Source organism: Centrocercus urophasianus, unplaced genomic scaffold (assembly GCF_019232065.1).
Source record: "Centrocercus urophasianus isolate 14NV4802_14NV808 unplaced genomic scaffold, USGS_Curo_1.0 seq_17, whole genome shotgun sequence".
Taxonomy (NCBI): domain Eukaryota; kingdom Metazoa; phylum Chordata; class Aves; order Galliformes; family Phasianidae; genus Centrocercus; species Centrocercus urophasianus.
In genome coordinates, this window is record NW_024884722.1 from 29572851 (window position 1) to 29596495 (window position 23645).

General features: G+C 40.9%; 1 protein-coding gene across 5 annotated transcripts in view; it reads left to right on the forward strand.

The window, feature by feature from the left end:
* Positions 1–23645, forward strand: part of GPRIN2 (G protein regulated inducer of neurite outgrowth 2) — a 27224-nt gene extending 3579 nt beyond the window's left edge. For 2 of the 5 annotated variants that reach the window (XM_042818872.1, XM_042818871.1), the window contains 3 exons: positions 146–271; positions 19652–22672; positions 23301–23645. In XM_042818872.1, coding sequence (XP_042674806.1) covers positions 19668–21482 — 1815 coding nt within the window. In that variant the 5' untranslated portion in view covers positions 146–271; positions 19652–19667 and the 3' untranslated portion in view covers positions 21483–22672; positions 23301–23645. Of the gene's footprint in view, positions 1–145; positions 272–5735; positions 5970–7024; positions 7102–19651; positions 22673–23300 lie in introns of those variants that run through there. The other 3 variants (XM_042818870.1, XM_042818874.1, XM_042818873.1) reach the window with 3 other exon arrangements.

A 23645-nucleotide genomic window follows, 5' to 3' on the forward strand; every position in this document is an offset into this window, starting at 1 on the left:
GGGGGGGTGGCAAAAGAAGCAGATGTGTGCAGGCTAGCAGTGACCGAGCCTGCCTGCTGCAGCCTGTTGCACACTGCCTGCTCCTCCCACTGCTTACACTTTTTTTCCCTAGGAGCCAATCTGACCATTTCTGTTCCTTTTCCAGCCTGAGGTCCGGTGGTACAGCACGACTTTGGAAATGCTAACCTGAAGGACACCTGCCTGCTGTTATCCAATGTATTATACAACTTGGATTGTGTTTACAGAGAAGCACATTGCTTTTTAGGACTTGGTACTTTTTTTTTGTCCTATCAACCTACTTTTTTTTCTCAGAGAGAATGAATGAGAGCTTTGAACATTCTGTGTATTTGGCAACCAGGGGGACTGAAGGATGGGAGAGAGTTAAAGATTTTCTTTGGATTCCTGAGACCTGTGAGTCAGTATGTCCATGAGCAAAGGTTACATAAACTAATGGATTTAGAACAAGATTTTGTTGCATAAACACTGTTGCTGCTTTTCAATCCGTCACAGAGTCAAACCTGCAGATTACTGTGGGCAATCCAGCCTGAGGCTTACAGTCCTTCTCACTGAGTTCTCTCTGGCACTGGTCTAACTTGAAATAGCACTGTTTCCTTGCTGTGGAGCTGCTCGGAGATCTGTGTGTACTACCTTACAGGTTTGAGTTGTGCATGCCATATTTCATGCACAGTACTGTTGCTCTCTGTGTCTAATTTGGAATGCCATCCCTGTTATATTAGTTGCATAATAATTTGTTCTCTTTTGTTTAACCAAGGATCACTGCTGTTATGAGGGCGAACCAATAAAGGCAGCTCCAGAGACTGTATCTAAAGCCCTCTTCACATTCCTCTGAATATCCTGAAGCCTCTGTTGTCCATCTGCCTTTCTGTCATGCTCTCTCCCCACACATCCTGATCTCTCAACTCACCTGAGGGATATCAGGGAGAACAGCAGAGCAAGGCAAAGGTCAGAGATGGAGATGGATTTGCTGCCGAAGCATATTGCCTAGGGAGAGGAAGGCTGGTTTAAGAGTGTTGAATGTTAATCTAGAGGCCATGGGCCACCAGACAACCACACTGTGATGACTCTGAGCCAAACTGTTTGGGAATATCCCAGGTCATATGAGAAAAAAATACCTTTCTTGGGGCTGCACAGCGATGTTTTTTTCAAAGTGGTTCAGAGTGGGGAATTATGTTCCAAGCTGCAGTTTTCTTCTTGTACAGTGTTTTCCTTGGTACTTCCCCCAGCTTCTTGCTGATACTGTTTCCTCATTTTACATGTGGAAACTGAGGCATAGAAGTTCAAATCTTTATTTAGATGTCTGGCTGTCATTAAGCAGAGCCAGCTGTCTCTGGAGCAGGCTTTGTTTACAGCACTTAGCCCCCGCTATGAGGGGGCTTTTCTACAACCCAGAAAAGACACCAGTACTTTCTTTTTTCTGTTTGTTGTCCAAAGACCGATTAATTATTTGACTCATATTTGTGAAAGGAAACTAAGGACCATTATTGTATACACTAATGTGCTTTTGAGAAGACTTCAGACCTAAGACATAGATTAAAATTACTGCCATTCTCAAAGAGTAATGTTTTGTCCTGTTTGTTTTTCTGCTCCCTGTTCTTGTGTTTCTGAGAACCCAGGCACCTAACAGAACAGATGGAAGATTTGCAACAAAATGGGGAGTGAATCTAAACATGTGATTACATTCTCAAAAAGGGCAAAGCTCTCGTGGCATGAGAGGCAGCTTAAAGCTACCCTAGAAGTGGCTGGAACCATTTTTGCTTGGTTTTGTTTGATTGCTTGTTTGTTTTTCGCAGTGGGGCTTTTTTGTGTGTGTGTGCATTTTTTTCTTTTTTTCTTTTCTTTTTTTCCATATATGCTTTTATGTAATACTTTTTTCCTGCTGGATATTAAGCAACAGTGGAGAACAACAGTTGTGCACAGTGGGAAGTGAGATCTGGTCAAAGCAGAAGTGAGAGCAGAGTAACAGTCCCTTGTTTTAAGATGAAATTCTAGGTTTCCTGACATGAAATCTTTGGTTTACACAAAATATGCCTAAAAGATACATCTTGTTTGCGTTCTTCATAATCAATTGTTATTCTATTATTTTGGTAAAACAGAAGGAAAAGTCTTTGAAACAGATGAGATTGCTTATACCAGCAGGCTGCCTTCTAAACTGCCAGGGCAAAATCAAGGTGAAAGAACTGCTCTGCTTTGTTGAGCAAGGTGCTTTCAAAAGCAAGATAGGAAAAAAAAATAGATGCTGTGGCTCTAAAATGCCAGTTTTCTCAGTACTAAAAAGCCTTGAAAGCTTTCGGAAAGATTAATCCCCCAATAAGTGTACCGCATCTGTGCTGCTCCTTGGAAAAAATTGTCAGTAGCATTACAGCATTATTCCCAAGAAGCTTGAATGTCGGTGACCTGCCAGATTTCATGATTGACCTTATGATGTGAACAGATGAGATAAACCCAACAAATCATCTTTCTTTTCACAGGAAAAATAAGTTAGAGAGGCTCATCGTACTGGCCACAGATGGGCTGGCCTTTGGGGCACTCCTTTTCCTAAATAACTCCTCGACATGGAAGGATGCTTTGTAGCTTTCTTTTTAAGTTAAACATATATATATGTATACACCATGAATTGCTTTCTTAAGTAGAATGTCAGTGTGTGTTCAGATGGATTCTGTTGGTAAATATCAGTGCTCTTTAACTGGAGAAAAGAAGGCTGCGGGGTGACCTCAATGCAGCCTTTCAATACCTAAAGGGAGCCTACAAACAGGAGAGGAGTCAACTCTTTGAAAGGGTTGATAGCTGCAGGATGAGGGGAAATGGTTTGAAGTTGGGGGAGGGAAGACTGAGGTTGAATGTCCGGAGGAAGTTCTTTACTATGGGAGTGGTGAGGTGCTGGAACAGCTGCCCAGAGAAGCTGTGGATGCCCCGTCCATCCCTGGAGGTGCTCAAGGCCAGGTTTATGGGACCTGTGCAGCCTGGTCTGGTATTAAATGTGGAGGTTGGTGGCCCTGCATGTGGCGTAAGGGTTGGAGATTCATGATCCTTGAGATACTTTCCAATGCAGGCCACTCTGTGATATCTTTGAATTACAGATGTTTGTGAATAATTTTATTTTGACCTTTTTTTTGTTTGTTTCTTATCTGATAGAGTTGCTTTCTTCGTACAATTTCATTTAAACTGTGTTGCCTATGTCAAATTGAAGGCAAATTGTCAGTTCTATGCTTTCAAGTGATCTCTGATGTATTTTGCTTGCCTAAAGTACCATGAAAGCTGGTCTGACTGAAAGTCCTTTGGGTTGTCATGAGCACTCAGATTAACATTTAGCAAAAGCTGAAAATCTGGCACTGTATACTAGAGCACCAGTTTCAGTACGGGCTAGCAGTATCTGGAGTGAAGAGCATCTAACTGGTTCTGTGCATAATGAAAGTTTATTTTGCCTGGGGTGCATTAGCTGCTTTTTGAAAGTTCATACAGACTGTTCTGCAGTGCTGCTAGTCTTAAAAAGCACTCAAAAATATTTTACAACGGCAGTGTCCAAGACCTGATCCGAATTGGCTGTGACAGATGACATTCAGGCAAATGAGCAGTGTTTACCCCTAAGACAGTATGCTGTTCCTGGAGGGCTATGTTTTCTTGTAGACTGGAAGGTGTTTCAGAAATGCATTAAACTAAAATTGACCTGGTTGCAGGTGCAGCTTCACTGGCTTAAGTGGCTTTGAAATAGCAGCCTTCCGGGGTTTGCAAACAAAGCCTGTGGGCAGAGATACCAGCAAATTGCAAGCAGCATTTTTGTGAGTCAGCTCAGAGAGGCACTTCTTCCCTAAGGAAGTTCATGAACGTAGGCTGGAGTTAGCCTAATGTATCTGAGGACACCATATTGGCTTCTTGGTTTCCTGCAACTGTGAACTTAGTCAAAGAAAGAAGCAGAATAAATTCTGCAAACTTGGATTTGAGACATCTTTGTGCCTTTTCCAATTACACAAAAATTAAAAAGCTGTGTACCCATCACAGTGTTATATGTGCCAATGGTAGGTATGCTGTTCAGGTAACAGTTGGTCACCAGTATCTCTCAGTAAGAACATTTTGATGCTTTCATTGAAAACTGTCAATCTTTCTGGACTTATCAAATCCTGGATGGGAAATCTATGCGACTCTATCCTGTAAAGGTTTTAAAGAAAACATGCTATGATCCTCACGTTTATTCTGTACATGTTCTTGGGATATGGGACAACTTGAGACAAATTTGGAAGTTGCTTTTGACTGGAAGGATTGTGCATGGAGTCATTTCAGTTTGTATCCTTAGAACAGTGCTGGGTTATACAAGTGCTGGGGCATGTCTCAGCACCTCAGCCAACACCTATTGTTGGAATAAGAAAGTAACTAGCAGTAGAACTAGAGGGAATGGTCTAAGTTTGTGCCAGGGGAGGTTCAGGTTGGATAGCAGGAAAAATTTATTTTCTCTTCTCTTAAAGAATGGTCAGGTGCTGGAATGGACCACGCAGGGAGGTGATGGAGTTACTGTCCATAGGGGTGTTCAGGAAACGTTCGGATGTTGTGCTGAGGGTTGTGGTTTAGTGGAGAAATATTGGAGGTAGGTGCACAGCTGGACTGGATGATCGTGGAGATTTCTTCCAACCTTGGTGATTCTAGCAGCGCTTGCGAAGTCCTATAGCATTGTGGGGAGTTTGCCTGAGCTGCTAGGAACCACAAAAGGAGTGCTCTGGAACAAAGGGGTTCAAGGAACTTCTGCTTCTAGCCTTGCAGGGTGCACAAGGTCAGCACAAGCTGCTGACTTGAAATGCCTACTCTGCTTCATTGCTGTAATAAACTTGTCGAGTGAAATAAAGTCAGAAGGCTGCTGCTGACCTAGGCATGGCTTTTAACCCCTGAAATGCCTTCTGACCTGCAGCCAAAGGAGCAATTGCTCAGTGTGTGTGTGAAGGATTTCTTAAGAGAAAACCTGACAGCATATAGAAAATGACTTTGTTTCTGAAGGCTTCAGGCTGCAATCTTGTGTATGCAAAAGCATTAGGTGGGGGGGAGGGTTGTGGCCCCCCTCTGCCAACAAAGTGGCCTGCAAGGCGGGGTTCTCCCACCAGAATAGGACAGGACTGGACAGGGGATGCTCAACGGGAGCAGCGATAGAGAACCTTGCCATGTCGGGGGGTGCCCTATGAGGTGCAGCAATTTGTGGCAGATTACTTTTCCCATCTCTCCCAGTCAGCTCAAACATTCTGTCTTTTGAATCCATTGGGACAGATTAGTCACCAGTCCATACCCATACAACTGGTGCATTCTGGGTTTGTCTTTTGTTCTGTGTGTGTGTGTGTGTGTGTGTGTGTGTGTGTGGTTGCTTCTCTGTTTGTTTATGCTCTAGATTACCAGAAGCAGGGAGTGTCCCCTACTGATGTTTTCACATTTCCATGAGGGTAGAAATTGAACACAGGCAGGGTAGCTTGGCCCAGCTGCCAGCTCCTCTGTATTATCTTCTATCATTCCCTTTTTCCCTCATTTCTATCCCCTTCTCTCTGCTCCTCCTCTTCCTGCCCCTCTTTGCCTCCCCTCCCTGTGCTTCCCTGGCGGCACTGCTGGCTCTGCAGGCTCTGCACAGGCCCTGTTCTCTAATCAGATGAAGCTGCAGGATTATCTCTCTCCCTCCCTTCTAAGCTCCATTTTATTTCCTCTCCAGCCAGGGGGGAGGCAGGAAGGGGCGTCACCTCTAGGCAGAGGAAACCCCATCTCCCGGTCTCCTGCCTTTGATGCTCTCTAGCAATCCCCCCTCCTTCCCCTTATATACTCACCTTAGTGTCAACAGCATCAGGCGGATCAAAGAGCCCAATTTCTAAAGGAAATCTGAACTTTTTTGGCTTTCATTCTCCACAAATTTCTGAGCATCTATTTTAAATCCCCTCCAAGTAGCTTGGACAGGGAAGCTGGATGTGCCATCTGTGAGTAGGGGCAAGGTAAGGACCACGGGAGAGTAACAAAGCAGATGAGGGGAAGGGAGAGGAATTGCACAGAGACAGAGCCAGGCTTCTGTAAGTGCTGTGCTGGCAGCAGGGGGTTGGTAAAAAGCCTAAAAAGCCAAGGAAATTGTAGTTCTCTCTTTTTGTAAAAAATGAGACCTATGGCTCAGAACTTTAATGGAATTTAATATAGTGCTACACGTTGTGGGATGGTTTTTTTTTGCTGTGCTTGTGTTTTAACTGAGGTGTGCATGTATATGCCTGGTAGCAAGTATTGGTAGAATAGACTTGTCACCCTATTTCTAGATTATATATGGCTTTAAGTATTACTTTTTGGTGCTAATCTACTGGAGAATGGTTTCTTTTCTTTACCACCAAGCATACCATATGCTGGTTTCTTAATTCCTAAGAGGTTAATGCCTCACATTGGGAGAAAAACAGGGAAATGCTTCAATCCTTCTGAATGTCAGCTTTGTTTCTACACTCTTCTCTCCTGAGTAAATAATCAATTACTATTTAGGACAGCCTTTAATGTTTTCATCTCAAACAGGAACTTGTATTTTTAAAGGCTCTGAAAGTTCAATTTGGTTTGGCTTTTTATTGCTGTTAGTCAGTGTTTTTCATCAGAAATCACTGTAGAAGACTGTTTTGTGCATACGTTGCAGTTCCTAACCTGTGATTAAATGTAAGAATCTGTGCTGATGCACTTGTGGGTTTGGGGGAAGAGGTTTAAAAGGGGTCTGAAAAGCCAGTGTTTATTTCTGCATTCAGAACTTAAAGCATAACAGATTGGCTGGGAAGATAACTATTGGATATTCTTCATAATAGAGGTTTGCATAAAAATGATGAACCATACAAAGATTTTGATCTTTTTTTCCAGTGACTCTCGTTTCGATGTAATTAGCCAACACAAAAATATCAGTGATTTCCTCTCTCCGGGATGCAGATGAGTCTGCAAGTAGTTTTTTGCACGTTTAAAGTTAAGTAGTAGGACTGTAGTAAGATCTGAGGAATCTGTGTGTGTAATAATTAGGTTAGGGGGAGGTTTCGTTTAAGAGGGTGGATTTGTTGAGTGCTTTGTTTTCTATGCCATGGCTCAGTCACTCTGGAAAAGCACTGTTCTCTGAAGGTAAGGTTTTGTTGATTTTGCTACCCAGACATTTTTACACTTGAGCTTTGCTCTGCAGAGTTGTAGTTAGAGTGTAGATACTGATGCTTTCCTAGGGCTGCACAAACAACAGGAGCTGTAAATGCCATACAGTATTGTAGTATTTGAGCTGGCTTATGGCATCAAATCTGATGAATATCCATTAGTTAACCACTCCAAATCCACATTTTTCCTTACACGGTAAACCATATTATTTCAAAATAAACTTGAAAAACAAGAATATATGAGGGGAAGTGGAACAAAGAAAAATCATTATTTATGATTATTATACTTATGAAAGTTAGATTTTTCTTGGTTTAGAGCAACAACAAAATGATGTACGTTAGAGGTTGCTTTAAAGCACTCCAGATGTGTAGCAGTATTTGCTATACTGGTCAGATAATGTTATATTTTCTGCAGAATAATTCTGTACAGAAGAGCAGCAAAATCCTCTTTCTTCTTCAGCAACTCTTCTGGAGATTAGAGGCTGAATATGAAGATGGAGTGTATTTGATCGATCCCTTGCATTTGGGTATTGCCAGCTGTTACACATCTTTCAGGAGAATGCAGTCTAGGAAAGCAGCTTTCAAAGAGAGTTCTGTTAATGGTATTTATTCATTTTCCATAAGCATTTTCCAGTGAATCAGAAAAAAACCAAAAATCTATTGCTGTTACTGTATACCATGCTTTTATTGTTGCAAGTGACCTTAAAGGGACTGGGTGATATGTCTTCGGCAGCTGTATGCAATGTTTTGCATGGTTTTAGTCCCAGACCAGTCTATTCCCAAGAACAATATAGCATGAATCATAGGCTGCAAATAATATTATAATTACTCTCACTTTTTAATTTTTTTTTTTATTTTTCCCCTGCTATGATGAGCAGCACCATGGATTTTGTGAGCACTGGCATTTTAGTCAATTCTTGTGGCTTCATTGTACAGTAATAAGGGAATTACAGGGGAAGCAAATAGGAATGAGAAAAGGATTTCTGTAATTTTGGCCTTTGCAAGATGGAGGTTGTAAACTATCATACTCTACAAATAAGCATGTAGAAAGCAGTGTTATGAAGGTGGCTGAAACTGCTTTCATTTCTGTAATAGCATCATGTTGATGTTCTTTCCTAAGGTAAAATCCTTGATGTTTACTCAATTGTATATTAAGAGTAGTCAGCCAATGCCGATGGGTTTTTAACTTGCATAAATGATAGAGGTGTGTGCATGTACATCATCCTATGTGAAAGTGCTTTTTAGCTATTAAAATGTCTAGAATATGTAAATAATCCAAACTCTTGGTGGTCTTTTCGTTTTGTGGAATGTGGAGTGGGGAGGTGATGCTTCATTGGCAAGAGAGATCTTGTTTCTGTGAAAGCAAAAAGAGGCAAGGAATGAAAATAAATATTGGAGTACAGCGGCCGGGAATATCTGTGGAGGGGTACCATGAGAAGACAATTAGCTGAGAGATGTTAAATGAGCTGCTATTGAATTCATCTGAAGATATGCAGCTGTTAGCCAATGTATATGTGAGGAGCAGTCCTGTAGGACTTGGACTCTTTAGTAGTAAATGGCAGGGAAGATAGACTCTTTCCTTTACCAAAGGTGTTAAAGGACTTCAGAATAAAGTTCCGCTCAGGGCAATTCTTCTTAGCAACAAGAGCCTCCACATATCACTTTGGGACTGCTGAAGTATATACGCTCACTCGGGAGCAGGCGCAGACTAGCTAAATGAAAACATCATCAGCCACATCTTGGCCAGCTTGGTGTTCAGTGTGAGCATCAAGTGCATGAGTATTTCAAAGTGCTGTTCTGCACCTATGAAGCATCCGAAAAAAGATCACCTCTGAAATGACCTATTGCTCTGTGTCGGGTATCTTCCGAAGTTAAGGCTTAGCTCTTGTGCATCTGATACGAAGCAGAGAAAGGAGCGGGAGACTTTCTCCTTCTACAGAATATTCGCTAATTAATCTTTAGCAAGGGCACACCTACGAAGATTAATGGATTGAGCAAATGTGAGACCTTCATTTGGCTTGCAGAAGCTTTACTCCAGTCAACAATGCATAAGACTGACAGAACTCAGTTCATCTGAGTTGAACTGGACAAAACTTCCTTTTCAGCTCATGAACTATACAAACCTGGTGTGCAAGTTGGAGAGATGGTGAATACACAAGGTCTGAACTTGGTTATTTTTAGGCTTTTGAAATTATTTTATTTCTTCCTGCAAAGAGTTTGCTGGAAAGTTCAGTGTCTGTGACTGAGCAGGGTGAATATGCAGGGTGGATAAGTATGTCCTGAAATGTTGTCAAGGACAAAGATGCATCCTGTTTCAGCAGCTTTTCTTGGTTCTGAAATAGCCCTTAAACTGTTGAAAGAGTAGAATGCTTTTTAGCAACAAAGAAGTTCCTGACATATTGGAAAAAAAAACCTTTGGAGTTGCCTCTTTCATATGTATCTCCTTGTCTGTACAGTACTAGGCTTACTCTTCTGACCTGCCAAAACTCGTTCCTGTTTTACCTTGTAGAAGCTGCAAATTCTACTAAGCCATTAAAGAAGATCTGTCATTGCAAAATGAAAACATAAGATGATGAAAAGAGAAATAACAGAATCATTCAGTTTTGAAGAGACCTTGGGAGCTCATCTTCTGCAATTCCTGCTCAAAGCAGAGATGGCTATGAGGCTAGATGAGATTTCTTAGGTTTTTGTCCACCTTGGTCTTGAATACATCAAAAATGCTTGAATGGCAAAAAGTTCCTATAACATCAAATGATTTTACATAATTGGTATCTTGTTGCTAGTAGTTAATAGGAGATGCTTAATGAGCTCTTCTAACAGTCCAGGTAGTACAGGTGGGATCTGCCTTTACCCTGATGGTGAGAGGAACCTCCATTGTCTTGCAGCTACTGAATTCCTCTCTTTAGACTTCTGTATTTGTGTGTCTGAACATGAGTAAGCGTTAATAAGGAAGTGGAGGCTATTGCAGCTCGTTTTGTGGTTGAAATTGGCTAAGAGGAGAAGAATATAAACAAAAGCTCTTGAGGAAGCTCTTCATATGCACTTGAAGTTGAGCTAAAAATTGCAAGTTTGGTCTGCTGCTTTTATGTGTCTTGTTTTTTCTCCCTGTGATCTCTGATGTCAAAGGCTTTGGGTAGCATTTTGTGAATGTAGACCTTCTTCTATCCAAGTTCTAATGCTTTTCTTCTATTCTTGAGAGATTAGAAGGTACTCTTTTTTTCTGAAAGCTATAGACAACAGTTGCCTGCATAGATCTGATTAGACTACAGAATAACTGGGAAAGCTTTTTTGAGACATCACATTTTGGCATAACTACTACCTGGCAAAACATCAGTTTTGAGAAGTTTACTCTCCCCAGTTTCTGCTGTATTCTTTGCTTCTGTAGTTTAAAGGTAGCTTATACTACACTAGGGCAAAAGGAACTTTTCAGTGCTATCAAACATGATTGAATAGACCTTCTAAAGTCCATTTCCTTTCCTGCATGACTAAATGTGTAAACAACTTATCCCCTTGAACAGAGCTTGCAGTGTGAACCCAACCTTAAATTTGCTAAAGAAGCTTCTCTAGCTTCTGCCAGAGTGAAAAGTTCATCCAAGTAGATGAAAGCTTGCAAATGAACAAAGGTCTGCAAGGCAACACGATCTCTGGTTGTGTCAGCTCTGCTTATAAAAAATGTAGTGAATCTACTTGTAATAAATCTTGCTACATAATACAGCTGCTATTAGCATGTATATTATCTACATTATATGATCTGTAGCACATAGATGACATCCTTTTAAGAAACTCTCTCGGTTCTGGTGAAATAAAACTACTGTTAATATTAGTTTTATTTATTAGGAATCCCTTGTCCTAAACTTGACCAGATAGAAGTTTTCTGCAAGTGCAACATGGATTTTGTATAAAAGATGCTGTTTGTTTGCTTGAACTATTGAAATATTTGCTGTTGCAAATATTAGTAAAGAAGGACTAGAATATGCTCTTCTCAATGTCTAGTATCTTTTATCCCGGGATTTTACAGTGCTCTGTGATCATGAATTAAGCCCTAAATATCTACATCAGAGGCTTCTGCATCTAATCTCTGAGTCACAGATGAGTAAACTGAGTCACAAAGTGAATGACTTGCTGAGGGTCATACCATATATCTGTAAACAAAGAAGTAGGAGGCAATTGTTTCCTCTTTCTAATCACTAACCAATTATTTTTGATAATTTGGAAGTGGTCCTCTTTTGTTCCCCACCACTGCTCAGTGTAATTGCAGGTTGTAGTTAGATTGTCCTTCTGAATCTTTCTGTTCTCTAGTATTTCGTATACAATTCATAAACACTAACTTTAATAAGGAATTTGTGTTTTTTATTAACCTTGGTATATTGCAGAGGAAAATGAAAGAACAAGAACTGAGGGTTAACTACTAGGTCTTGCTAGGTAGTTTGCTAGGTAAGTTGATTTAGGCAGAAGAAAAGTGCTACTACACATCTAAGAATGTACCACCTTTGATCGTTTTAATTGAGGCATCTTTCAGTCTGTAAACATTTTCTCTGGACATCACAGATGTTCGAAGATCTTCAGATTATGTTACCTTTGCTTATGTCACCACTATTTCTGCTTGATGTCACTATAGGAATTGCCATCCTTCTGCTAGTAATGGTGATACGTGGACAATGAAGCTGCTGTGCCCTAAGCTAGCAAGTAGTGTTTTCAAGTCAGGCTTGAGATTTCTGTGTTTGCCACCCTGATTAGCTCTAAAGCTGTGGTTGCTGGCAGTGTAACACAGAGTCCAAGTGAATAAGATCATCTAGGAGACAGGGCATATTATATGAAGGCTTGGCACTTTGGCCTCTTTTTTCCTGTCAGCATGCTTGCAGGCTGTCCATGGACTCGCTTTAGGTATCAGAGGCACCTTAATTTGTCAGAGTGGAGCATCACAGTATCTTACTGCTCTTGCAATCAGCAGTAACTACCTACAGTGCTCAATCCTGAAGGCAAAGCTTAGGGTATCCATATGGCAGGGGAGGCTAAACCAAGCTGAGTTCACCTCTTTCCATTGTTGTTATTAAGCTTTCAAGCAAACAACAAAGAAGGTAGCTTGAGTATTTTCTGCTAAGACATGTGAATTTACAAGTGGATACCTGACTTACTCATGTTTGGGTGGGAATTTAGATGTGCAAACTGCTGGCCTCATGTAAGCAGGTTGCACTGATATGTAGTGGTACTTCCTCACTCTGAGGCTGGAACAAGCCGTAGACAGACTTTGGGTTTTCTGTATGATTTTTACGTTCATGATACTTCACAAGCAGTGGTGAGCCATGCAGTTTGCACACACAGGCAAGATGGGTGGAGGCATGAAGAGCAAGCTATAGCCGTGTGTTTTTACACAGTTCCACTGAAGTGAGTTTACTGTGGGGACACATTGTTGTGACTAAAAGTGGACCCAGAAAGGCAGAGAAGGATGAGTCATTTGACAGCAGACCAGCTCTGTTCCCTCATACATGTGATGGAGTAGGTTTTGAACCTTCTGCTATGAAGAAGAAAAGGTACTCTAATGCCTGTCTTGAAATCCAAATGTGGATTGGTCACTGCAGATTTTCTGCATTAAAGATTAATTTCTTAAAAACATTATGAAATGTTTTTCTCATGGGACTTCTATTATTCCAGTGGATATCAGTAGCTAGCAGCTCTTACTAGCGTAAATCTGGCAGTTGAATTAACAGTTTCTGTTCTGCTTAAAGCAGCAAGGCAATTATATTAATGTAGCACTTCTGTAGGCATACACTGTTCACTGTAAGCATAGTTCTGCATGAGTGCTGCATGATATCATGCTAATTAAAGCTTCAGCTAATGAATCCATCTGATCACACAAGCATCTCAACATACTTGATCTTTAACTGAAAAGTTTTAACTCTCCCAACAGAATAGGAGAGCTTTAAGGAATAAAAAGAGCTGTCTGTATATTAACAATAAGCATCAAGTACAACTGTACAGTATCTCATGATATTTTAGCTCTGTCAGTTGTGTTCTAGGGCAGGCTGTACCTCGTGGTCAGTCTGTGTGTGCAAGCAGGTACAGTAATGTTTTGCATATCACAGTTTTCTAAAAAGATCAAAATCCTAAGCAGATCTTCGAAGTTTTTTCTGGGACAGATGATTGAACAAAGGGCAGTGGTGAAGAAGATGCACACTTACACAATCTGTCTTGTGGTGGCATCAGGACTGTACCTAACACATGTCTCCCTTGTGATAGAGCGTAGTCCTCTGCTTTCCCAGTAAGTTATTTACAGCCCAGTGTGAATTTCCCTCTTGGGAATTCCATTAAAGTTATCATAAAAATAGCCTTCTTTGCGTTCATACTTCTTAGCTCACCTCCCTTGTCAGTATCACTTTGGAATATAGACTCCCCAGCTCTTGTTTTCCTTCTTTCTCTCTCCCCTGGCTCACTCACTGAGGGCCATTTCAGCCTTTTCTTTGGATTCCACTTGGTTCTGAGCATTGATTTCCTGCTTCTAAGAGCTTAAACTCCTTCAAGCGTGCAGCGATTTAAACAACTTCATAGCCTGTGTGTATCTAGGGGTTCGCCTTGGGCTACTGAATTTCTCTTTCCTGATTCCATCCAACAGCTGAGTTTTACCCACTTCAGAGGATAAGTGCATTAAGAACAACTAAGACTGATTCCCAAAGTAATCTGTAGCCTGCTTTCACATCTGCTTGTGGCAGATCTCTTCCCTCCTCCCCTCAAATGGCTGGTGATGGATGGTGATGGAGGGTGAATGGAGGGTGATGCACGCTGTTGGCATTACTATTCTGCTTTGAGGTGTATGGATGAACAAATGTTTGAACATACTCATTTCTGACAGGATAATTATTTAATGATCTTCTGGTGAGGTCTTTGATGACCAGACTGCCCATGTTAACCTCAGGATTTGATCTATATCATCTTGATGCCACACACAGAGTCAACTCAGCTGGTCGAAAGAGGAGAAAGCCAGAACTGGAAATATTTAGCCAAGCCTGGCAAGAAAAGTGATAGTTAACAGAAATGAAGAAGCTGTGAATAATCTGTGTGCATTTTGCAGTCGTAATCTATGCTTTTGCCTTGCTGAACACTGAGTGCCTTAATTCTTCTGCTCTTGTGTTTTCTAGCCTGAACACTGAGTGCCATAACTCTTCTGGTCTTGTGTTTTCTAGCCTGTCAAATCTTCCTTGTCCTACAGGAGAAACTACAGTGATCACCCCTGTCACCAGTGCTTCTTGTGATGCAGGGGAAGCAACAACATACAGTCAGACCTGAAATATCTTCCCAATCACAAACACAGTCTGCACTGATCTGTTGTGAGCATCTGATGGTGTCCGTAGATGCCCAGATCGGTCTGTTTTGTAGATCTACCTGGTACTTGGAAATGACCTAAAATATTAGAGGATGGCATTAGCAGATTTAAACTGACAAGGCATAGTAAATATATAATACTATTCCAAAATGGAAAGCCAACAGGAAGATGATGGATTAAAGGTTAAGTAATTGGGGTTTCAACCTGATTCTGTATTAATCTGTTTGCACTGATTACTGTTACTTACAGAATTTAGAGAAAGACCTGAAGTTCCTTTTTGAGAGCTATCTTTTCCACAATTTCAACTTCTCAGTTTCTTCCTTGCCCTTACACTTCGCAGAAATAAAATAACAAACCCACAAAAAACAAATCCCAAACACTTGAATCTCTAAGCTTTTTAACATGGCTAATCCTGTTTTGCCAATGCCTTTCAAGTGGTTTTACTACCCCCTTCCAACAGTAGTGATTACTGTTAATGGACCATTTCTTTAAGGTGACTGAAGTACGAGGGAGATCCTCAGGCTTCATATTATGAGTCAGTCTTGAGTCAGTGCAGAACAGACCTTTCTTACGTTGTGCAAGTTACTGGTAATTCTCAAACCTGGCAGGACCAGGTTTGTTAGACACGGCCGTACTTCTTTTCGTTCTGTTGGTATAAGCCTCTTTAAAAAGAGTATAGCTCTAAAAGAAATCAGTGTCTTGCTGGAAAAGATTTTTTTTAATGTCACTTGTCTTATAGTAATCATCTATGGCAGGAATTTGGTTGTAGATACTAATAATGAAGACGCATTGCTTAAAATAGCAGCCCTGAAGAGAACAGGTGTGAATGTGCGGCATTGTTTCTGCTACCAAAGGTAACTTGGATGCTTAGGCAGATATTGAGTTCCTTTTGTTATTTCTGTGTGTGTTGTGTTGTGTCCCAGATAGGTGTTAGCAATGCTTATGGCTGACTAACAGCTGCCGCTTAGGCTGTAATGAACTTTCTGCTATTTTAACCATAAACTGTTCTTGCCTTTTCAAATTTATAACCATGCTGTCTGTAATAAGATTAAGCAGAGTTAAGAACCTAGATATAGCAGCCTTCTATTCGAGTAAATCTTGTAAGTTCATTAAAATTACACTATTCTTTTGCTACAAAACACACGTTGTCTTGGAGCATGGTGCTGCTGCAGAAGTTCTGTTTCTCACACGAAGCTGGTTATTGCGCAGGTTGTCAAGGGCCAGAAGGGTACAAATGAAGTAGCAAATTCTGGGCAAAGACCTTACAGCCCATAAAGCCATATGTTCTGTCAGAAAGAGCTGCTGCTCACTGCGGAGTATCCTAAAACGAGTGTCTGCCAACCTAGACCTTTGGTATGGATCCAATCCCCTAACTTCATTCCAATTAAAGCTCTCATATCTGTGGCTGACTCTGATTTCATCACTTACTTTGTAGTCAGGTGCTGGTTTTGAAAGCATAGAATGTAGAAAGGAATCATTTTGTTTCAGATTTTTTTTCAAAAAATAGCTACTTTTTGTGATGACAGAGTACTTATGTAGATCATAGTGTGGTAGAATTTGTTAAGTTATGGTGCTGATTCTTTGCTTCAGACACCACTCAAAATAGAAAAAGAACCACCACTTTTCAGGGCTAGCAGATTCAGCTGCTGTATTACTATCAACTTTGCTTATTGGAGGAAATACAAGCATTGTTAGATTTGTTATTAATGTATTCTCTTCTACGTGCCAATATTCCATGTTACTCTCATTGTTATGAATTCCACGATCTGTTTTATGGATGCCTTGTTTATTATAACGTTCTTATGAAACCTGCCAGGGCAGGAAAGAAAGCAATCACTACCAAATACATGATACAGGAGCTGAATACAATCATACTGGCTTAGGTGGTACTGAATATCACACGGAAGTTTCCTCTTCACATGGTGTGATAGCAGTGAAATACTCAATTTTATATTCAATTGTGATTGCTGTCAGAATTGTACTTGGAAGTGTGTGCAAGCAATATAAAAGTGCTGAAGTATTTGAAACGATAATTATTAATATTTCAATCGATAACATACATGATATTTAATGTTCTGAGACTAAATTTACTAGTGCATTAAATAGGTTGCAACTTTAATCATAAGTCATAGCAAAATACACATTTGTTGCTTTAAAGTAGTTCAGTGGAATTAGTGAAAGCAGCCTAGATTCCCTCATAAGCTATCTGAAGCTAAGCCAAAAATAGTGGATGTTAATTCCATTTCTATCCTAATCCTTTCTCTGCTTGCCTAACATTTTTCTGTATACTCATAACAGGGATCATGCTTTCTTATTTGTGCATTTAGGTGCAGATTCCCTTAGAATTTACAAAATGCAATGTCTCTGCATGACTATAAAATTACAGTAGAGAGTTTTTGTTGTTTTGTTTGTTTTCTAAATAGCATAACATGATTCTCACCTGTCCCCAGCCTCTCCCTGCTGAAAATGTGCACACCCAGACATGTTGGCTTCCTTCTGCTTCTCATCAGCTGGATGCAATCTGTACAGACTCGTGTTGCAGCATCTCTAGTGTGTGTACATGCAGAGCTGTGCCAGCTCTTGTAGGGAGGTGTATGGTACTTGCAAAAATTCCTGTGTACTCTGGGGTATCAGCTCCAGCAGCCCGCACATGAAAGGAGGATGTGTGAGAAGGCAAGTATGGAACTGCATGTCAATGCCAAAGTCTTTGGAAGAAAAGCACTGTGAGTGCACTGCTTTGCTTGGAGCTTATGCCACCGTTTGTTTTTGTAGAGTGGGTGGTCTTTTTCTGCTTCTTCCCTGTGCTGATGTTAGCAATTGATGGGGCTGGATGCTCAGCTGGATTGATGATCTGGTGTAGTGAATGCTAAGCCAGTTAAAAAAAGGAGGGAAAAAAAAATCTGGGTCAGCAAGCTGACGCAGTTTGACACAGCTGCGTGCTCACTCATGCTAATGTAAAATGTAGTGGGAACATTTTGCTGCAGCAGAGGTCAGTGAAGGCCAGACCTAATAGACATTTGTTCTGCACCCATCACCTTCTCACAGAGCTCCATGGGTGCACATCTGGCTAAAGGCTCTGCCTGGTAGTTGCATAAGGGCTTGTAGCTACAAGGGAGTGAGGGGGAAAGCAAGAGGTGGCCTTATAGATGGGGAAGCATTTGAGCTGCCTGTGAAAACGTGACTTTGGATTTCAACATGGTAGAGAAGTGCATTGTTCTAAAGAAAGATGGTTCATCTTGTTTCAATGAAGCTTTGTATTCTTTCTTAGTCTTTTGTTTTGTTTTTCCTTCCCATATTTAGCTATGTCCTGAACTATGTGATGAGGTGTTGTTTTACTTGACTGGTGTTTGTTCACATTGGTTTTTAAGGTCTGTGGCCCACGTTTGGTTGTGGCCCTACATTTGGTTTCAGCTGCAGTTGGAGTCTATATGGGTGGGACAAAAAAAGCATCCTAAAGTGTTTGCTTTGGAGGTTTCATTTTGAACATCATGCTGGGTATTCTTTCCACTGATGTCAGGTCTGTTGCATTCTAGTGAATGTGTCGCTGCTCTTTGTTTAGATCATGAATCAAACTGAAATTTGCAACACTCTGGTTACGCAGGTTCCTGCAGAAATGATGCATAAAGAAGGCATACAGAGGTCTTGGTATCTGTGTATATTTATACATATTTGAGCCTTGTGAGCATACTGAGAGAGCTCTTTAAAGCTTCCATAGCCATGTAGCACTTTTACACCATGCCTGTTTGAAGCTTTCTTTTATTTGAGACTGAATATTTCTGACAGGATTTCCATCAGTAAATATCATTTCATCCCAGTGTGTGTGAGAGCCTTTGCAGGTGTTGACTTGTAAAGAGATTAAATATAAGGTCTTTGCCTTGCAGACTGCTATGCTCTGGTGTTTAATCCTATTGACTCCTTTGAACTCTTTGTGGCAGACTATACCCATAGGCATAAGTAGCTGCGGGATAAATAACATTCTGGAGGAGGAGATGAGGGAAGTATTTTAAACCTGTCCCTTTCCCAGCACGTGCTTTTCTTCTAAGTGTTGATCATGATTTTCTGAGGGCTTCTGAAACACTCTTAGAAATAGAGCAATGTTGAGGCTGCACCTGGCAATGCCTTTAGCCCCAAGAGTCTGAAATTTCATTTGCAGAAGGAAGTATGCTTGTGTTGTTATCCCTGGATGCCAGCAGTCAGTGGAGTCCCATAGGCCTGAGAGGCTGTGTGCTGTACAGGGTGGGCTTGCTGCAGTTGGAGCCTATAATTAGTTTAACTGCTAACTCAGCAAACATGAATGAAGGAGGGGAGATTGCCTTTTTTGGCATACAATTTTGTCCAAATTTGAGCAAATCTTCATGCTAAAGGATATTGCTGCCAACTGCAAGTCTGTACTGCAAAGCACTGAGCATGACACCTCTCAGAGATATGATTAGGGGAATCAACTCTTTGAAAAGGTTGATAACTGCAGGACAAGGGGAAATGGTTTGAAGTTGAGGGAGGGGAGATTTAGATTGGATGTCAGGAGGAAATTCTTTACAGAGAGAGTGGCAAGGTGCTGGAACAGCTACCCAGAGAGGTTGTGGATGCCCCGTCCCTGGAGGTGTTCAAGGCCAGGTTGGATGGGGCCCTGGGCAGCCTGGTCTGGTATTAAATGGGGAGGTTGGTGGCCCTGCATGTGGCAGGGGGGTTGGAGATTCGTGACCCTTGAGGTCCCTTCCAACTCTGTGATTCTGTGATTCCAAATAATAGTATTTTAAATGCTGTCATGTTCAGTGTAATTTCATTATGGAAAAATAGCCAATGCAGGTGAATTTCAAGTGATGGCAATGTTACAAGATGAACTTATTATTATTAGCTTACCGAAGTTAACACTGAAAATGGAATTACAAGTGTAAGCAGTGATGTCTGTTCAGATCAAAAACCGAGCTCTTGGTTGGCAGATGGAGCAAAAAGCATGCCCTTTATCAGTTACACTGGCAGATGACTCTTTGAGGCTGTAAATAACACATGAGAAGCTTCTCACTGAGAGGTCCAAATGTGCGGCCTTGCCCTCTTTGATCTCTTGGTCTTATGAGTGAACTTTCCTAAATTTTGCGGAGACAGTACTTGAGGTTGTTTAGATGAGTATTGTCAGTAAGTAGAAAACATGAAGAACTTTTCTATGTTACCTTCTCAAATTTTTCTTTTTCTCCCCCACCATTTCTTGCAGATCTCTTCCTTTTGCCATGTCAGCTGACAGCCACCAGCTCCACACTCATTCCCACAAGGACACGCTAAGTTCTACTTGTCATGGTCTCTTGAATGTCAATAGTCACCCCTTGTCAAAGAGCTCCTCAAGTCTCATTTGTGCTGGGCATTCAAGTTTAGAATGGCAAAACAACAAACAGGAGCTTAAGAAAAGCCACAGCAGCACTGTCTGCCAAACCCTGGAACATGAGAGCGATGCCAGAAGTGTACCAAGTCCTAGATGGTCCTTCTCACAGTCTGGGTTGATGGGACTTGACTCAGTGGTCCAAACCATGAACAGTCAGTCACCCGATAACAATTCACAGAGCAGATCTAAGACTACAAACCATTTTCTTATCATTGAACAGTCCTCACCATCCTGGGAAGTGGGTGACACTAAGATGTGTGTAAAGAGCAGTACTGTTGAGAATGTTTCTTCAGCCTGTTTTAAGCACCAGCAAAGCATGGGTAAAATGGATGAACCAAGAGCTGCTCTCCAGAGAAGCCACTCAGACCTAACCTGCAGTTGCAAACAGCAGTGTTATGTCACTCACATAGAAACCAGTGCTACTGATTCAAGCCTTAGCTCTTCCAGCAGCAGGCACAGTCCATCAGTGGTGAAGATGTCTTTCCAAGCAGAAAGATATGGATCAGAAATAAATGAAAATACTCACTATCAAAATCTTGTGACTCATCTTCCAGCTCTACCTATAGACCAAAAAGTACCCACAAATACCTTTGACAGTGGTGGTATTCCACATAATACAACTGTTTACACAGATCCTGGAAGATTTCACAGTGCTGTTCTAGGACCCCACATGCCTGGAAACAGTTTCTCCAACAGGACAATTCTCAGTCAAGCCGCTGGAATTATTCATGGTGGTCTGACTTACAGTAATATTCCAAACTCTGCATATTCACCAATGGTGATGGCAGTTCATAACAATTCTGCAGTGCCCTGTAATATAAGGCAGGACTCTTGTATGAAAGTAGATGCCACTGTCCCTGCCTATTGCCATTCTTTGCCCATACCATCTATACAGCTTGTTCCACGGTTAGTATGCTCAGTTAGCGAGTCGGGAAAAGAGCAAGCAGCACCTGGCTATCTTCATTCCTTTTCCACTTCAGACATTCTGACCTATCCTAAGCTTGTGTCTTCCCTAAGTGAATCAGGCCTGGATGCCAAGAGAGTCCTGAAGTGCTGTAGCATTCCTGGAGAACAACTACAACATGCTCCGCACTGCACTCAGCTGGAGAGAGCTTCTCCAGAAACACAGACTGCTTGTGTTGCTTTTAGCAGCCAGCTAATAACAGACATAGCAATGAAAACTAAAGATATGTGGACTATGACCTCTGCAAATGATTTAACCAAGGGACTGAAACCGGCTCTTGAACGCAGAGATGCCGAGGTACAAACTCTCCCAACCATGGAATGCAAATCTGTTGCAACAAGCCCAGCGGCTGCAGCAGAAGGCCACTCACATGTGTTCCCAGAGGTCAACCTGGAGCAAGACTTGGAGGCCCCCAAGTCTCCGGTACGGGAAGTGAGATGGGATGATGAAGGAATGACGTGGGAAGTGTATGGGGCATCTGTGGATCCAGAAGTCCTTGGTTTAGCCATTCAAAAACATCTTGAGATTCAAATAGAACAATTCCAGACAGAGCCTGTTCAACAGACCAGGAAAAACAAAGAGGATCCTCTCAACAAGGAGCCGTCTTCTGACAAAATGGAGAAGAAAAGACCGTTCAGAACAATGATGCATTCTCTGAGATATCCAAGCTGTTGTGCTCGATCAAGTAGTGCAACGGAGTGAGCGGTAGCTCTAGGACAGCCACAGCCATGTCGGGGTTTTTTGTTTGTTTGTTTTCTCAGTTGTAAATAAATGCTGTCTCTCAAGCGTTAACACAGTGCATGTGGACAATCTGCTTATGGATAAGTGGGAAAAGTTCAGTGGCCATCAAAAAGCAAAGCATGGAAAAACCCACAGTTGGGCTGTGTAACAGAGGACACATGGTTGTATCTTCATCATGCCATCTGATTGTGTTGACAGTATTTAATGTAGCACTCTTATTCTTCTATGTTAATTTTACATTGTATTTTAAGGAATTAGACTTATTTTATAAATGATGCATCTTTTTAAAATAATGTTGAATTTTTCAGTATTTTCATGATTTAGGGCTAGGAAACAAAGTTAGAAAATGGTGTTTTAATATAAATTCTTAGCTTTCCACCCTACTCCCTTAGTTTTGGGATTCATTTTGCTGTTAACTTACGCTAATGCCGACTATAAAGACTATATAGACTTGAGCTATAGATAAAATGGCAAACTGGTGTAATATTATATTACAGATAATTGTAACTTTTGCTGCATAATTCTGCCATGTAATTTCAGTATTACTAGCCAGAACTCACCCCTTTGCAAGCTGGTGTGTAGTTGGAGGATGCTGCTGCAACTTTCATGTAGTTACAACGAATTACAATCTGAACGTACAGATGTGATGTTTACTAACACAGATGTAAAGTGTTACCAAAGATGACTCATGTTATGTGAATTACTTATTGACTGCTTGTTTTCTGAAACAAAAGCTGTTCATATTAGTCTGTCACATGATCATACTCTACAAATCATAAGAGGTTTGGCTTTTCTTATATTAAAAATAATTTCCATCGAGTTCTTTTTATGTGCATCTATCCTGAACAGTGGCAGTTTTGTTGTGGCATAAACCACAGAGAACAGTTCGCATCTAATCTCTGCCTGTCTTGTGTTCCCTGACTGCTCTAATGTCAGCTGTCTGCTGGAAGTGAGACTTGGTGTCTTTACCAAAGTACAGCTAAAAGGAAGATTGTTCCTTCTGAGTGCCTTGGTCACATGGGCAGCTTCAAGATTTCCTTTTTCCCAAAAACAATTAAAAAAAAATCACAGTGTAAAACTTCAGTATACCATAGTGCAGAACCAGTTTGAACTGAAAGATTTGTCAAGAAAGCTGCTGGTAACAAAAATACGTAAGGACTTCCTATGCCTCTGAAAATTATTAAAATACAAGACATATTAGTGCAGATTTAGAAAAAAATACTGCTCGTCTGAATGTTAACTATATGGATAAAATGTTTTGTTTGTGTGATGAATGCCTCTTCAGAGGAATTTGGGTTCACTACATTTTTTCCAGTTTAAATACAGTCAGTGTGTACATTAAGTATTCTTCATGTTAGACCTCTGTTCAAGTGTTTCTCTTGTAAACGTGACAACTGTATCTCTGTTTTTGAATGCTTTCTAACTTATGAAAATCCAAATCCATTACATTTTATTTTGACATAAAGTAGAAAGAGAATTTGCAGTAGATTTATAACTGAATGGGATGCTTGTCAAGAAAGAGTAAAATCTGACTGTATTATTTTCTTGAGATTATTTTCTCTGTTTTAAATAAAAACCTTCTAAAGTTAAGTCAAGCTGCAAAAACAAAGAGTTGCTTAGTCAAAGTCATATCATTTAGTTCTAAATTCATTGTATTTATTTGTATGTTTCTCTCCAGAAAGTGTCAGTTTGCCTTTGGCTTCATGCTGTTGGAAGAGAACTTTCAGTTGCTAACAGCGTAAATCCTGATCTCACCCTTCTTTTTCTTTCTCTCTTTAGAAATGCCTGCCCTGGAATAAGTTTCTCTTCACTTCAAGGCATGGCTTCAGAAATGGTTTGCTGCACTGCTGAGCCAAAAATGTCCGTGGAATGATGTTGCATGTGGCCCTCTGAGACTACTGGTGTGAGTGGGAGGAAAGTGCAATCACATGTTCTGAGCTCAGAGGTAACCACAAATGTTTCAGAGGAAAAAAAGGCATCTCCACTGTACAGGCTGCGTAACGTATTTCTTCCTGATCACTTCTCTGCTAAGAAATAATGGCAAGCTGGGCTAATTGCATTATTGGATAGACATTTAGTCTTTTAAATCCAAAGCAGTAATGACCTGTCTGGAGACATGCTGAG